Genomic DNA, 18,121 nt, shown 5'->3' on the forward strand with positions numbered 1-18,121 from the left:
CACGCTGTCTGTCTGTTATTAGGGAGATAACAGCTCTTATAAATGTTTCAGTAAGCGCTAAGTAGACAGTTATGTGCACTCTCATTCCACGCTTATTTGCTTACTGTAATAAACTGATAAAATATGTGTGGTTTGTCTCTGTGTATCTACAGGCATCATGAGTCACATAGATTTCCTTTAGAAATAATGTTGTGTCTGCAGAATTGATTGGTTATTTTCTTAAACCATCCAAAGGTACACAAACGACTTTTTTATTATTTAAACATATGCTGTGTAAAGATTTGTAGTGAGTTATCTTATTGTTGCTACATGTTTCTTGTTCTATTAACTCTTAGAGGAAGGTTTTTATTTTAGAGTGTCTGCAATTACTAGACTAATCACATCTGCAAGAAACACAGTAGGCCCAATTTATATTAAGATTGAATCCAAATTTTTGATGCTTTCTTTATACATGGAAAGTTTAAAGTGAAACTTACACTAAGGACTTCAAATCCTGTACCCTTATGACAGTTCCTGGTAATATGTCTTAATGTTTAAAGGAGCTGGTTGGATGGAAGTCTTTCTTGAGATGCGTTGGCCTTATAATCTAGGACAAGTCACTTAATCTCTTAATGCCCTACACACCTATACACTGTGAAGTGCAGAGAAGTTGCCACTCTATACTGATAGAGAAAACCCCAGGGATTCCCTCTGGTAGTGAAATTACAAGTCCAATCCCCATCCCTATATTTGTGTCTTACTAGTCCCGTTTGGGTTAATTAAATGCCAGTAAGAAAATGTTTTTTGAAATAATCTCTTTACCAGGAAGATAAAATGTCATTTATTAAGGATCAGGTCAATGTAGTGTAGAAAATGCTGGACTGAGAATTACTGCCCTCTTACTGAATGACTTTGGACAACATGCCAACAATTTTACAGAAAAGGAAACTGAGTCCTCTGGAAGTTAAGTGGCCTGATAAGTGCCTCAAAATATTTAAAAGTTAATACAAAGAAATTTCCAAGAAGCAAGGACATTAGCCCTTGTGTGGGCTCAGGATAGGCCTTCTTAAGAAAGGAGCCTTATTGCCTATTCTCCCCATTAGTCTATAATCTTACCCATGCCAACCCTATTTTTATTCTGTGAGACTTCACTTTGCACACTGATGTGCTTTCAAGCATGCCAGCCTCTCAGTTCTCTAACTAATTACTTCTCTTTACAGCTGCCTAAATCTGCAACCATAATTACCTCAAATTCATTCTTCTTATGTCACCCAGGAGGAGGGGCCTACTTTAAACCAAAACCAAACCTACCTTGAGTCCAAAGTTTTTCCTTTATGATCCTGAGCTCTGAAATGTTTGTCTTTCCATTTCATTCTCAGCCTCCCAACCCTCGAATCTATTCTTTCTCCTCTCTCTATCCCTCCCTGTTCTCTATCTCTTCTTTGTCCTGTGCCTTTATGTCTCTGGCCCCTTTTCCCTTTAGGCCAACTGCACCCTCCCAAACTTCAAGCCTGGATTATCCCCTCCAACTTCCTTCACTAGCATTACTACACTTAGTACTTTTCTGAATATCCAGAAAAGATGTCATCCTACAATTAGCCTACATAAAGGTTTTTTTTTTTTACTTTGTGATTATGGTAAAAGTCTAGGGGAAAAAAATAAACTAGTTTGAATAGAAGAATACATAAGCATTTTGAAAGGAACTCTTTTATTTTTAAGGAGAAATATCTTGACCTTGCCAAAGGAAGTGCTTTGAAAACTAAATCATACAAATGTAAAGTTATATTATCATCATTATCAAAAAGGCACCAAGTAAAATGAATGGGCCTAATGCCATCCATAACATTACCAGAAGTAAAAATTAATGAGACAGTAATTGAATTAGCTGTTTGTAGGAGTAAAGTATTTTATAAATGCCTAACCAGGGTGATAATGCTAATTATTCTATTCTTAGAGTTCGGACAAATAGAATAAAGTGAAATTATGTTATTGGTATAAATTAAGATGAAATTACTTTAGTGTGATCTTTCTAAAATTGCTCCAAATGGTGTAAACTTTCCTTTCAATATATTCAATCTATAACACCTGTTTACTAAGCATCTACTGTGTGTAGGTTACATTGCTTGTGTTTTCCTATATATTGCTTAGTGTGAGTATTTAGATATTGGATGTGATGTTCATTTGTAATAATGTAATTATGAATAATAAAGACTAAAACTTTAGCATAATGAAAGTGCTTGTAATTTTAATAAAGGTTGTACATCTATCATAATGATAGGCGACAAGAGACTGGTTGAATTGGGTGAGTTTTTTAGGGAAAAAAATTAGTTTAACATAATCTCTTGTAATCCTAAAGTGATTAAAATTGGTCTGGTCTTCAAATAATGCCTACCAGTAGAATTAAGCTTACTGTAGTTGTAGAGTTTTGATGGATAGAACTTTAATGGTTTCATACTGCACACACTTTTTCAAAGCTCTACAGACAATGATGGAAATGAATATTGCCATTTCTGTCAGTACATTCCAATTTGTTGTTGTTATTGTTGTTGTAGGTATGAGAAGAAATAATAGGAATAATGGAAAGTTATGCCAGAAAAAGAAGAGCTCATCAGCTTTGTCAGAAAGACAATATTTAATAAAATTTAATTTTCAACTGTAGGATTATTGTTAATTTTAAATTTCATCTGCATTTGTGTTCCCCGGATTTTTCTACTCTTAAGGCTAAGTTGTGCTTCTCAGAAATCATTCAGTTTTCATTAAGCCATGGATAAGCCTTTGATCTTATGGCAGTATTGCACAGGTTGAAAATTAGGCATAGTTTAATAAACACTTTGAAGGATCATTTGTCAGTAGTATTTGTCCATGATTATTGTCAGAATAATAGATTTAGTTAAATTATTTTTGCCTGTTGTAAGACTCAAATGAGAGAATATTAAGCATACTGTAAATCTTAAAGCTCTATATAAATGTCAGCTACTTTTAGCAATTATAGTACAAAGATTTTTTTTAATAGTTACTTTGGAGATATTCTTTTTATAATTATTTGCTCTTTAATTTTGATGTTTCTCAACTGATATTTTTGTAAATCATTTTCTACTAGCATTGATTGCTGTGACATCTAACAGTCAGTGACATGTTTGTAGAAACAAGTATCCTTTAACTTCAAATTTTTAACTTAACTTTAAACATTATTTTACTTTATAATTCCTTGAAAACTGCAGAGTCTTTTATTCATTAGTTTTTAATTCTCTTTCTCTATGACAGGTCAGTACTCCAGTCTTTGTGCCAATGAAGACTCATGAGCTGCTTCATCGAATGAGTGGCAAAGGATTAGCTGCCAGTTATCACTTTCCAAGACAGCCTTGCATTTTTGGTGATCAAATGGTCTCAGTACAAGTGACATTAAATAATACCACTGATCAGAAGATTGAAAATATCCATCTCTCTGATAAAAAACTACCTTCAGGCATGAGGATGCATGTGTTTAGTCCAATAGGTAAATAATGAATATAAATTAAAATTATACAATGTGATAAATGTTTAATAACTTAAAGGAGAACTTCTTAAAAATTGAAGTAGAAAATACTGTTTACTCTTTTGACTATTAGTATACTCTTGATTATTGTTAATTTTAAATTTCATCTGCATTTGTGTTCCTCATATTTTTTCTGCTCTTAAGGCTAAGTTGTGCTTCTCAGAAATCATTCAGTTTTCATTAAGCCATGGATAATAAAATATGAGGAATAGTGACAGTGGACCTAAATACCTCTCAATAACCTATTCTATTAGTTTCCTATAGCTCTTTCCCCAAAATGTTCTAGTCCTTCTGCCTTCCCATCAGCTCCCCTCATTTCTTCATTCTGTGAGGAAAAATAAAAATAAAAAGAGAAAAAGGATAGAGAAGCTGCCATCATGGGCTTGGGGCTACTGATCTATTTTTCATCTTACTTGAACAATATAATTCTTCTCATTAAAAGAATTTTGAAATTCAGTTACTTTTAGGAAGTAAAATTTTGAAACTTGGTGTCTTTGGGTGAAACAAAAAATATTGATCTAATGTCCCTGAGGCATTCCTGATTAAACTATATAGGCTCCATGGGAAATAATCTTGGAGCTCTTCCCCTTTGGACTAGGAGCTCTTTGAGGGCAGAGACTCTCTTTTGTATTTGTTTTTTTTTTCCCCTAGCATCTTGGCATAATACCTGGCCCATAATTGGCATTTAATAAATACTTCTTGAGGCTGCACATGGTAAAGAATTTAAATTTATGTTATTGTGCCTTTTCTACAGCGTTTGCTCCGGCTTTCATGTCCATAGTATCCTTAGCCTGTTAACCTACAATCTTTGATTCTGAAGTAACTTAAGCTACTTATCTTAATCATTCAATAGAATTAAGTCATTCCTTGCAATAAATACTTCTTCAATCAGGAAGCACTTATTAAGCAATTATTACATGCCAGACACTATGCCAGGCAATAAATATATAAAGACAAAATTGAATTAGCCTTTCTTCTTAAGGAGTTGGCATTCTATGGAATGGAAACAATCTGTACATGAATCACATAAAACATATGCAAAGTTATTTTGTTGGAGTTAGGTGAGGATTTGTTATTAGTTTCCTATGGGAGTGGGCACTTGACTTGAACTTTGAAGGAAGCCAGTGATTAAAAAATAAAATAGAGGAGCTTTTATTTGATTTTAGAGACAAGAAATCACCTGCTAGTAACATGGTGAAATGTATTGTTTAGGAATTATCAATTTGACAGTTGCATGAGGGATAGTTGGTGAATGAAAACTAAAGGTAAATAGACCAGTAGGAAAGTAATTGCAGTAGGCCTGGTGAAATATAGTGAAGGCCTGAGCTAGATAGTGGATAGGTGGAAAGAAGCAGACAGACACAAGATATATTGTAGAAGTAGAATCAGCAAGACTTGGTTGCAGATTGGATATGGAAATTTTGGGGGACTGAAGAGTCTAGAATAACACCCAGTTTACAGACCCAAGTGATTTAAAAGATGATAGTGCCTCTGACAGAATTAGGGAAGTTTGGAGAGAGAACATTTTGGGGAGAAAGATGATTTCTCCTTTGGGCGTGTTGAGTCTGAGATGCCTGTGGGGCATACATAGATCCAATTGGTGATATCCACTGGTCAGCAAAGATAAGGACTGAGAAAAGGCCATTCAGAATTGACAAGAGACTATTGATAAGATTTCTCAACAAACTATTTTATATTCCTCCTGAATGGGAAGTGGTATTGCTACAGAATCAACAAAAGTAAAGAAGATGTGAACTGACATAAATTGATTTTAGAATATGTTCAATGCAGTTTTAGTAATTTAGTAATTAAGAAATAAGTAAATATGCTATCAAAAGCTGTTCTATCTCATTTCCATTAGATTTATACTGAAATTTTTAAGTGTTTCTAGAAAATTTATGAATATCCAAAATAAGTAGTCTTTTTATTGCTTATAATACAACTTTTTGTTTTACTGAGTTAAAAACTTAGAACTTAGTTTTTAAAACTGAAATATGAGTTTTCTAAACATTAGAAATGTTATCCAAAGGTTAAAACAGTAGAACAGTATTAACATTTCTTAGGAACAGGCATGAGTCAATGAATTGACCTTTTAATGGCCAGTGTAGAACAGAAGAAATATAATAAACTTAGTATTACTACTTTAACTGAGAAATAAATACAAATGAATATCACTTTCTTTTCACTACTTTTCCATTCATAGCCAGGTATTTAAGAGAGTAATTTATCATTGACTCAGTTATGATTTATTGAGTGCCCATAGCATATTAAATTCTGTCCTAAGCATTATGCAGTGGTATTTAATAAATACATCTATTTATGTGACAGTATCTATTATCGGCAAGGTCCCGGAGATATAAAGACAAAAAAAAAAAAAAAAAAACCCGAAAAAGAAAAGAAACAATCCTTACCCTCAAAAAAAAAAAAAAAAATTCTGCTGGAGGGAACAACAGATAAATACTTAGATTAATAAATACAGAGTACACAGAAGGCAAACATAAAGCACTCATAAATAATTGGATCAGGAGATAGATCCTTGTGTAGGAGATAGGATTTAAGCTGGCATTTGAAGGAAACTGAGAGGACCAAAAGGTAGAGATGAGGAAGGAAAGAATTCCACGTGGAGGAAGAAGAGGCAGAGAATACCCTGTGTAGAAGTGTATATGCCAGTAGAGGAATGATGTGTATAAGGAACAAAATAAATCATTTTGATAAGAACATGTCATAAGATCTATAGAGTAACATGAAAAAAATCTAAAAGGATAGATTGGAGTCAGATTGTCAAGGGTTTTAACTCTTAAATAGAGGAGTTTATATTTTATACATAAAAGCAAGGAGACACTGGAACTTCAGCAGAGAAATGATACAGAAAGACATATGGTTTAAGAATATCATTATTATTAATTAATAAATATATATTTATTATAATTAATCACAATATATAATAAATATATAAATATTAATAATATAATTAATTAAGAATATCTCTTGAAGAAGGGACATAATGCAGGCAGAGACACCAATTAATTATTTTAATAGTCACAAAGGAGAAATGATAGAAGAGAAAAGATATGGGAGATGTTTTCATGGTAGAATTGGCAAGTGTTGGCAACAGATTAAATATAAATAATGAGACCTAATGAAGAGATAAGATGACACCAAATTTGCACAAATGGGTGGCCGGTATGATAAACTTTGCCTTTGGCAAAGTTGGAAAGGAAGAGGAATGGTTTGTACAAGAAAGGATATAAGTTCTTACTGGGTTATAATGAATTTGAGATGCTTAAGACTATCCATTTCTATAAAGAGGTCTGGAAGGATAAAGAGCAGGAAAAAAATTATTTATAAGATTAAGAGATCATTGCTCACTCTAGAGACAAGTGATGAAGTGAGAAACAAAGTTGGAATGGTGGAGAAATAAGTGAAAAGAGAAGTAGAAGAAAGAGGTATAAACAACCTTCTCTTCCTTTCCTCCTCCCCCAGGAGTTTCCTGAAAGGAATGCGGGATCTAGGATGATGGATTTAAGGGTTGGTAGGTATCAGTGGAAGCATGGATTTTTTTTTAAAGATGGGAAAAGCCTTATCATATATGTAGACAGTAAACAGAGTGCCAGTAGATAGACACTAAAGATTGGGGAAGAGTAGTTGGGATGATTGAAAGGGCACTTCTGGAGGAGATAGGAAGTCATAGGCATAGGGATACAAGTAGAGGAGTTGGTGTTGATGAAGAGAAGGAGCTGTCTCTTTAGCAGAGAAAGGAGTAAAAGAGAGATTGGGGAAAATATCAAGGAATTTGGAGAGGGTGGGTACTGAGTAAAGGAATGAGTTCATGACATATAACCACTATTTTTCTTTAGTAAAATATGAGATAAGATCTTCTTAGGAGGAGACATAGGGAGTAGTGTATATAGGAGACTTGAAAGAAGAAGAGATTTGACATAATTATTGTAAGAAGTTTACCAGTCAGGAAAGGGAGAAAAAAATTTTCTGTGGAGCAGCCAAGGTCCAATTGAAATTGGGTAGCATAAAAGAGGCCTAGACAACAAAGTTATTTGACTTCATCCAGTAGAGAAACACAGAGATGGAAAGAGAAAACCAGTTTGGCAGAATCATAGTGTGGGAAGGGAGTGAATATACCACAAAAAATGCACTGTGAACCTTGAACAAGAGGCTAGGACTAGGATGTGAATGGCTTTAAAAGCCAGAGTTTATATTGTGTTCTAGGGGCAATAGAGAGCCACTAGAAGTTGGGAGTAGAGTGGTAAAATGTCTAAGTAGTTTTTTAAGGAAAATCACTTTGGCAGCTGTTTGGAGGAATTAGAATGGGGAGAGACCTGAAGCAGGGACAGTACTAAGGAATATAATAATAATAACCTAGGTGAAAGGTGTGATTAAGACCTGAACTAGAGGTTAGATATATATGGAGACAGAAACATCAAGATTCAGTGTCTGATTGGATATTATGATGAGGAAGAGTAGGAGATTGAAAATGCTGTCAACATTAAAAACCCCAGAGACCAAAAGGATATTGGTGCCTTTGACAGAAGTGGAGAAATTACAAGGAGGTAGTTTGGAAGGAAAGATAAAAGTTCAGTTTCCTACTTCTCAAATTTGAGATGTCCTTAGAATATCTTGCATATTTTTGAGGACAACTAGGTTTCCATAAAGGTCAGAAGATAAAAGGAGTTATAAAGGAAAAGCTCTAAGGTAATGAGAAAAATGATATTTCATGCTTAATAGAAAGAGAATAAAACAGAATAAGTACAGCTGAAGTTGATGGGGATGAGAAATAAGGGAGCAATAGTATGGAAAAGGATTTTCATCTAGGTTGTGATCAGAACAGGATTAGGAAAAGAAGAAGGAATAGTTTGGTAACTACTTGTGTTGTTCAATCATGACCATTTGTTGTTTTCTTGGCAAATATATTGGAGTGGTTTGCCATGTGCTTCTCCTGCTCATTTTACAAATGAGAGAACTGAGGCAAACAAGTGACTTGCCTAAGTTCATACAACTAGTAATCTTTCTAAGGTTAGGTTTTAACTCAGGCCTTCCTCATCCAGCATTCTGCTCACTGTGCCTTTTAGCCGTCCTTGTCAAACCTACTGACTGGGTGTCTTTCCTTGAGGAACAATTTCTAGCTTCTTTATCTTGACTCATATTTGTTGCTCTCCTGCACTAGTCAGCACTCGGCTGGTGCCCTCTCAATCTTATGTACATGTGAAGCCTCTCAATAAAGCAAATGCCATGAAATCTATCTGCAAATGTGATCCACTCAGATGATTTGGAAAGAATAACATCATGGGTGAAAAATAGACTAGAATATGCAAAACAATAGAGATAAATGTCAGCTAGATTCATGAGGTGCCCAGGAAAGTTCAGCATCTTAGTGCTGCTTGTGATGATTTTCACATCTGAGTATTGAACTGCAGGGAAGTGGAGTGAACCATCTGGCATGCACCAAAAAGAACTTGCTGAATCTTCTTGAATTATCATTTGACAAAATAAGAGCTTTGCAGAGGGTCAGGGGAAATAGTTGGTTACACTGAGAGGCACTTCGTTGATCATGGAACAAGGATGACTGACAGTGGGTGACCCATACCACCGGAAATGCATGTAGGGCTACAAACCAAAGACTGATGTTATTTATGCGACTAAAAGCATGATTTCCTGGTAGAGGAAAAAAAGTAGGAACACAAATCAAGAAGGTGAAGCATGTTTGGGGAGAAAATACTGAACACCTTCCAGCAATACGTCAATAAACTCTAAAACTTGCCAGGGATCCATAAAACAGCAGGATTATCTTCTGTTACAGTGAAATAACTAATGTCAGTTCATGGTAGATTTTGGGCTTCTTTCATCAGAATTTTATCAGTGCAATCTACACACCTTCCAGAATACTAGAATACTAGGCAGAGTCATCAGTAGGTCCCAGGTTAAAAAAAAATTCTGAGGGACAGCTAGTTGGTACAGTGGATAGAGCACCAGCCCTGAAGTCAGCAGGATCTGAGTTCAAATATGGCCTCAGATACTTAACACTTCCTGGTTGTGTAACCCTGGGCAAGTCATTTAACCCCAATTGCCCTACCCAGAATAAATAAATAAATGAAAATTCTGCCATATCTGAAGCAATATCATTGTACCATTAAGAGCCTACCTTTGTGCTTTTCATATGGACACTTGGCACATTATTTGTTAATTTGATGCTAGCAGCTAACAGTTATTTCCTTAACAAGGCCAGGTTATAAAATATCAAAAGAAGAGATGGTGGAAGAGTACCGGATTTGCAGTCATACATAAGACATAGATTTAGATGCTGATTCTCCTATATATACTATCCATATGATTATGAGCAAATGACGTGACTTCTCTGAGCCTTAGTTTCTTCATTTTCAAAATGAAAAGGTTAAAACTGGTCCTTTCTAAATTCTCTGCCAGCTCTAGTCTTGATTCTCGTGTTTTAAAGGACATCAGACAACATAGCTTACAGAGATATATGTCTGAACTTTTGTGCTTCCTGAAAATAAGCCCACATTAGCTGGCACACTGTCATCTGTAAGCACTAAAACCTTTTTTCTTTTTCTTTTTAAATTTATTTAGTATTTTCCCCCAGTTACTGTAAAAACAATTTTTTACATTTGTTTTTAAAACTTTGAGTTTCATATTCTCTCCTTTCCTTCCTCCTTTCATTGAGAGTGCAAACAATTCAATATAAGTTAAACGTGTATAGTCATGCAAAGCATTTCTATATTAGTCACGTTGTGAAAGAAAACACAGATCAAAATAAAAACCCTTAAGAAGAATAAAGTAAAAAAAAAAAAAGGTATACTTGTCTTTATTCAGATATCATAGGTTTGTTTGTTCTTTGGGAACGGATAATATTTTTCATTGTAAGTCTTTCAGAGTTGTCTTGGCTTATTATATTGCTGAAAACAGTTAAGTCATTCATAGCCGATCATCTTAACAGTATTGTTGTTACCTTGCACACAGTACATTTTCCTTTGCATTAGTTCATGGAAGTCTTTCCATATTTTCTGAGATCATCCTGATGATCATTTCTTATAATACAATAGTATTCCATTATAATCATAGACCACTGTTTGTTTAGCCATTCCCTAATTGATGGATATCCCTTCAATATCCAATTCTTTGTCACCAGAGAAAAGAACTGCCATAAATATTTTTGTATATATAAGTCCTTTTTTTGTTTTTTCTCTCCTTTGAGATATAGACTCAGTAATGGTATTGCTAAGTTAAAGGATATACATGATTTTATAACCCTTTGGGCATAGTTCCAAAATGCTTTGGAATGATTGAGTCAGTTCACAACTCCACCAATAGTGCATTAATATCTCATTTTCCTCACACTCCCTCCATTATTTGTCATTTTTCTTTTCTGGCCTATTAGCTAATCAAATAGATGTGAGAGAATATTCTGGAACTGTTTTCATTTGCATTTTTTCTATCAGTGGTGATTTTAAGCATTTTTTCATGTGGCTGTAGATAGCTATGATTACTTCTCTTTTGTTCATTTATCAATTGGAGAATGATTTTTACTTTTAAATTTATTTAGTTCTCTATATGTTTGAGGAATGAATTCTTTATCAGAAAAACTTGCTTCAAAATTTTTTTCCTGTTTACTTTTGTTAATTGTATTTCCCCCCACTCTGTTTATTTTATTCTCTTTCTCCTTTCACCTTGTTCTTTCTCAAAAGTATTTTGGTTTTGACTACTTCCTCCTACAGTGTCCCCTTTTCCTTCTACTTTACTGTAGGGTAAGATAAACCCAATTGAGCATTTTATTCCCTCTTTTAGTCAGTTCTGATGAGAAAAAGGTTCATTCATTTCTCCTCACATTCCCCTTCTTCCCCTCCCCTGTGAAAACCTTTTCTTGACTCATTTATATGAGATAATTTATCCCACCCTACCTCTTCCTTTCCCTTTTCCCCAGTATATTCTTCTCTCACCTCTTAATTTTATTTTTTAGATATCATCTTTTTCTGTTTAACTTATATCCATACCTTCTCTCTCTCACGCTCTTTATATATATGAGAAAGTTCTCACGAGTTTACAAATATCATCTTCCCATGTAATCTAATTAAGTCCCTTTTGATTTAAGTTATTATGCTTCTCTTGAGTCTAGTATTTGAAAATCAGATTTTCTATCCAGCTCTGGTCTTTTCATTAAGAATGCTTGAAAGTCCTTTACCTCATTGAATATCCATTTTTTCCCCTGAAGGATTATACTAAATTTTGCTGCATAGGGAATTCTTGGTTTAATCCTAGCTAATTTGCTCTCATAATATAGTACAACCTCTCTGATCTTTTATTGTAGAAGCTGCTAAATCATGTATTATCCTGACTATACCTCCACCATACTTGAATTGTTTCTTTCTGGCTACTTGTAATATTTTCTCCTTGACCTGAGTGCTCTGGAATTTGGCTATAATATTCTTGGGAATTTTCATTCTGGGAATCTCCGCTAGGTGGGACAGTGGATAGAGTGCTGAGCCTGGAGTTAAAAAGATCTGAGTTCAAATCAAGCTTCAGGTGCTTATTAGCTGTGTTACCTTAGGCAGTTCACTTAACCTTTCTTAGCCTTAGTTTCTCCCTATGTAAAATGGGGATAATAATACCACCTACCTACCAAGGTTGTTGTGAAGATTAAGTGAGTTATGTTTGTAAACTACTTTGCAAAAGTTAAAATACTTTATAAATGCTACATATTTTTATCTCTAAAGTACTTTATTTTTCCTTACACTTGGGCACTAACAAATTCAGTAACTAAGGTTTTATATTATCCTTATGAATTATTAATCAATGAAAACACTTTGGGAGTAGGAGAAGAATGAGAAGCATTCATGGAATTTATTTAGCATATAGGAAGGAGAATAAATGATGAATAAGTATAGAATAATAATAATAAATTAAATAATAAATAAATAAAAACAAGCATAGAATAACAAAAGAAAAAATGCAGTTAACATCATTGTGGAGCTATTAAGAGTGACTGGCATTATAAGTTAACATAGAATTCAAAATATATTTAATGATTTTATTCATCACTTGTACAGCGTGCTATTCAAAGATAGAATGTCGAGAAAGACAAAACTAAAGTAAAGTAGTATGAACTAGTGAAAAGAGTACTAGACGTAGAGTTTAAAAACCGTGATGTATGTAACCGCTACCAAATCATTAGCCTTTCTAGGCTAACATGTCACTAAAATGAGGAGCTAGGCAAGGAATTTTCTGAGAATCCTTGCCAACACTGTAAATTCTATGAAATGAAGCAAATTACTGAGAAATAGCTAAGCAAGATGTGAGAACAGCAGCATTGGATTGATAATTATTATCTAATATTTTTATGACTGAGAGACTTGGGGGCCTACCTCACATAGTTAACATTTTTTGTCAGTATCACATATGGCTTTTGTAATATTAAATAAATAGTAAAAACTGGCCAGTGGGCTATTCTACTGCTATACTCCCTTTAGAAAAGAAGTCTTGGATTAATTATTTAGTTTAATGTTTTCTACACATGCAAAGCTTTCCTTGACAATAAAGAGCATGTGCAAAAGGAGAGGAGATCTATATTTCTGTAGTTGAAGGAAAGAAACTTCAAAAATAAATTATTTTCTTTTCTTATCATTTTTCTTAAGATGAATAGAATATTATATTGAGAGAGATCTTTTTCATAATTAGTATATGCATAAATTATATTTAAATAATCTATTTCAGTGTTATATTTTCAAGTAAGTATAGAATTTATTTATTCACTTAAAGATACCTCTTAAGATGTAAAATACTCTAAAGCTAATATATTAAGAAATGTCAGATTTCAAGTCTAATGTAAAGTGTATTAATTTTTTTTTTAAGCAATCTGAAATATTGAAAGGAGGAGGAAAAAAAAACCAAAAAACCAAACAGGTTCACCTAAGGTGACTACTAGTTTGCCAGTATTGTGATGCTCACTACCACATACCAGCACTGGGCAGGACTTGCATGAACATGAATAAATAATAGCAACTGATGTAGGTCAAACTCAAATGAGTTAATTCTAAGTAGGATGAGTGTATTTCAGAGCAAAACAGAAATTAAAAAATAGAACTTTTGAACAAAAACATTGTATAGTATGTAAAGCAAAATCCCTTTGTGATGAAGTGGCTTAGAAACACAATGGCTACAATTCTGCAGCATCTTTACAAAGTGGAAAGAAAACCGTAACATAATATACTTACTGTTGTAGCATTTCATTTATTTTTTAAAAAACTACTAACAAGGATTACTAAAAATGGACCATCCTGTCCTGAACTGTTTTTAATGGGCGTACTTTTAATTTTTCTTCAGGTTTAACTCAGATTTTCACATAGATTTTTGAAAAAGTTGTTTAATCATAAAACATAGTCCTTTAAAAGTCTTCAACTCACTAATTGGGAGAAATAATTGAGATGAAATTAATAGGGACAAAAACCATAAAATTTACATTGGATTAAAAAAATCAACTTTATGAATATAGAATGGAGAAGGCATGGTTTGACAGCAATTAGTGTATTGAATTATATTGAGCTTTCATTATGCTAAATGTTAACAGTGTGAACCTACCCCTCCCCCCCCAAAAAAAAGGCCAATCATTTATTGAGAAGAATTCTGTCTAGAATGAAGGAAATCATACATCTGTGCAAGCCAAACTACATTTGTAATATTATTTTCTATTCTGGGTATCACATTTAGGGAGAGACTTAGGAGAACATTCAGAAAAGACTATACAGAGAAGACTTAGAAGCAACATTATAGCCTTCATATGTGAGACAGAGAGAGACAGACAGACAGACAGAGAGAGAGACAGAGAGAGACAGACAGACAGAGAGACAGAGAGAGAGAGAGAGAGAGAGACAGAGACAGAGACAGAGAGACAGAGACAGAGACAGAGACAGAGAGACAGAGAGAGAGAAAGAGACAGAGAGAATATCTGCATGGCCAAGAGAATTGGAAGCAAGAAATAGAAGTCTCAAAGAGGAAGATTCAGAATTGATTAAAAAAAAACAAAAAGAAATGAACTAGCAAATATGAAATGATCCAAAATGAATGGACTGATTGTCTTGTCTCCTAACTGGAGGTTTTTGAATAGAATCTATATAACCATTTGTTGGGATGTTGTAGAGGATATTCTTACAGATAGGACTTGGATTGGCATAGAGGATCTCTTCCAATTATTGAATCTTTTGATTCTGTAATTTCATTTGTGATTATAGAGTAAATGTAACTAAAAGATAACTGGGCTCATCTGATAAACTGAATAAAATAATTTACTTGAATTGGACAAATAATAGCTGAACAAGACAGATATTACACATGTTTGTTGTGGAAACACTGCATAACTAGGATAGTTGATCGATTTTGTAATACTGAAACTCCAAGAATTCTAAAAACTGTAAAATGTCTCTAGCTTATTTGATTTTTAAAATAGGCTTATCTTTTGCTACTTGAATTTCATTTCAGCAACTTTCTGGATAATGCAAATAGATTTGTCATTTTAGTCTTCAAAAATGCCAGTTCTCCTGGTTAATTTCTGAGCAATTATTTGATATTGTTCCAAGGTGATTATTTCAGCACCCCTTCAATTTATATTCTAAAACTGTTAAAAGCTGTTCTAATTTGTAGGATTTTTACAATTGCTAATTTTAAGCTTATTGTCCTTAGGTTTATCTTTTAAGTGAACATAAACTGTTCTAGACCGCTGACAACTGATTTGTGTGCTAAAGAGTCCCAAAGTAATTCATTATAGTCTTACCTCTAAGACTTATAAAGACAATATTATAAAAACAATGAACTTATTGTGAAAGAGAAATCCTTCCCATAAGCATATGAAATTGATTATAATTAGAATGTTTGGATTTAAAATCCTTAATTTGAGAAATTTTCTGTGGAACTTCTTTGGATTGGCTATTTTGAATTTGAATTGGCTATAGCAATAAATAACTTGTGTGTTAGAAAAATTTTGAGTATTTAGTTTGGTTCATTATTTGGGACATTTAATGTGTTTTCACATCCAAATGATCTTATTTTCTAGAATCTCTTGAGCCTGGGGGATCCATTACTGTTGCAATGGGTATTGACTTTTGTGATTCCACTCAGACTGCCTGTTTCCAGTTGTGGTAAGTTCAGGTGCTATTTTATATTTGTAGTTTCTTTAATGTTACTGAGTTGACCAAGAAAAATGCCTGGTTGTTAATAACAAACTCTTAGCTCTCTGCTATCCTTTTCTTCCAAAAGATAAAATTAAATGCTTTATTTTGATCTATTTTTGACTACCCTGGCATAATTATAAAAATGGTATGGAATATAGACATTTTCCTTATTTTTATTTCATAACTAAAATTAGTTTCCTAATTGAATTTTAGAGCACTATAGTCTCATGTGCATGTATTAGCCTAAATCTTTCTTAATGATGTATGAAGAAGCTATGCTATAAAATGGAAAATGTGAAAACATTATATGTAATTTACATTTTAACTGTTCATCTTAAGCTTCTCACATTGGAGGATTAGTAACTAAGCTTAGTTATCTGAAAACCCATTGGACTTAGTAACTTTAGTTATCCTTAGTATTGTCAAGTAAGTATTATTTTGCACTTTTTACAAGTGACTATCATTGAGAAAAGGTTTCTGTTGAAGCCATCATTTCTTTTTTTCTTCTAACCATTTGATATGCTTTTCTTTTGTTGTTGTTATTCTTCTAAAACTTTATATTAATAAATCATTCCAAACCTTTAATAAACTCTTGAGTTTAATTTTTAAACTCTAGTTTCTTTGTGCATATGTCTTTCTTATCAACGATAAGCTTTGTTTATCTTATTTGAAAATGTTAAGTTCCAGATTGTGATGCTTTTTGTTATAGAAATATGTGTTGTATTTTGTCTAAATTACAGACATCTTAAGCACACAGATTTTTATTACAGAAAATCATCAAGTTTACAAAATAGACACTTTGTAACAGGCATATAGATTACATTCATAACTTTTCTTTGACATATAACTTTTCAGTTTACCAGTGATTCAGGTCTAATATTATACCATTTATTGCCGAGAATCTGCAATGATGAATATAACCAATGTAGCATAGCACATTGATTTTATGCAGATCATCACCTTTATGTTTTGGGAGGTCTGCTGTATTAGTGATATATAAAAACTGATTACTTTTTCCAACATTTCCTAGTAATTGTTTATTATTTTCCTATTAGACAAACAAGACAGATCAATATTACTGAACACCAGACTATGAGTAACGTCACTGTAAATAGATTTGCCTCCCACACCTCTGGTGCATTCATTGTAATGACTTGGGCAATGTGAGCCCAATGACAAAGCTCATGTGCCAAGTTAGTCTAAAATTGAGAACCCACAAATATCCCTTTTCTTTTGAAGCTTTTATATTTGACTTTTTAGATAGATAGGAACATCATGGTTTCCCTCTCCCTTCTCCCTGTTTTTTTTTTTTTTAAATGTATAGCCTGTATAAATAATTGTTTGAATAAATTTCTAACTTAAACTTAAAGCCCCTTTGAGTATTAGTGTGTGTGGTTACTGTTTAGTCTGTAAGTATTTGGATTACTTTAAACATTTTCTCTTATTTGTCTCACTTTTCTAAAATTAATTATTATAGGCATAAAATAGTTTTGCCTATTTTAGGAATTAACTTAAATATATTTTCCATAATGTGTTAACAATATCTACACCTGTGTTTTGTTTTCTAAAATTTTAACTATGGAGGTTTAGATACATGGCATTTATTTGAAATTTTATTAGGAATTGGCTTAGTACCAAAGCACCCAGAATCATAATTATTTTCCTTATGTGTTCCAAAAGAGCACTTTGTCTTGCATCAAATGTAATTGATCCTGAAGCAGTGTAATCACAATTACTCACTTTCTTAATTGGCCTGCCCAAAATCAGAAAATGGAAACCGATCGACAGTGTTTAAATCAATAGCTTTATAGTAGTGCTTGTGGGGGTAGGGAGATAGTGGTAATGTGTAGATCAATTGGTCTTAGATGCCAATCACCCACTGTGTGTTTTGCATAGTAAATAGCATCTTTTTGCTTAGTGATGTACTGTACTGTTCTTGGTGGTCAATAAAAAGGGGAAGAAAAAAAGCAAGAATGTGTGATAGATGCTTTTTTTTTTCTTCCAAGTACATTGCTGTGGATGTATAGATATAAGAAGGGCAAATATAATAAATTCTACATTCTGAAGGCCTGTGAATTATAAAAACAAGCTTTAGAATGCAGTTGCTTTCCATCAAAGAAGAAAGAAAATTGGGCAATGAATGCTGTCTCATTGAGGCTATGGGTTGGTTTCTTATTATGATGATTATTTAGAAACTTAGTTGGGAGAGAATAACTTTGCCCTGGTATGTTCACACTTTAAATGGTTATCCAATTCTCAATACCTTATGAATATGACCCTTAAATCATTAAATATACCTTAAAGCATATGCAGTTCAGAAACAGAAATGATCCTCATTGTCAATTATATATTAGTCTCTGTGGAGCAATTAGCAGGTATGAAAGAAATATAGTTCCTTTGTATACACACACACACACAGATG

At 33.2% G+C, this 18,121-nt stretch overlaps 1 protein-coding gene across 4 annotated transcripts in view; it reads left to right on the plus strand.

Annotated features, from left to right (window-relative positions):
- The window catches only part of AP3B1 (adaptor related protein complex 3 subunit beta 1), a 320,898-nt gene that overhangs the window by 278,547 nt on the left and 24,230 nt on the right, over nucleotides 1-18,121 (plus strand). For all 4 annotated transcript variants that reach the window (XM_051991812.1, XM_051991813.1, XM_051991814.1 and 1 more), the window contains exons 23-24: nucleotides 3,244-3,475; nucleotides 15,582-15,666. In XM_051991812.1, the coding sequence (XP_051847772.1) occupies nucleotides 3,244-3,475; nucleotides 15,582-15,666 (317 nt within the window). The remainder of the gene's footprint in view (nucleotides 1-3,243; nucleotides 3,476-15,581; nucleotides 15,667-18,121) is intronic.

Source organism: Antechinus flavipes, chromosome 1 (genome assembly GCF_016432865.1).
Source record: "Antechinus flavipes isolate AdamAnt ecotype Samford, QLD, Australia chromosome 1, AdamAnt_v2, whole genome shotgun sequence".
NCBI classification, from domain to species: domain Eukaryota; kingdom Metazoa; phylum Chordata; class Mammalia; order Dasyuromorphia; family Dasyuridae; genus Antechinus; species Antechinus flavipes.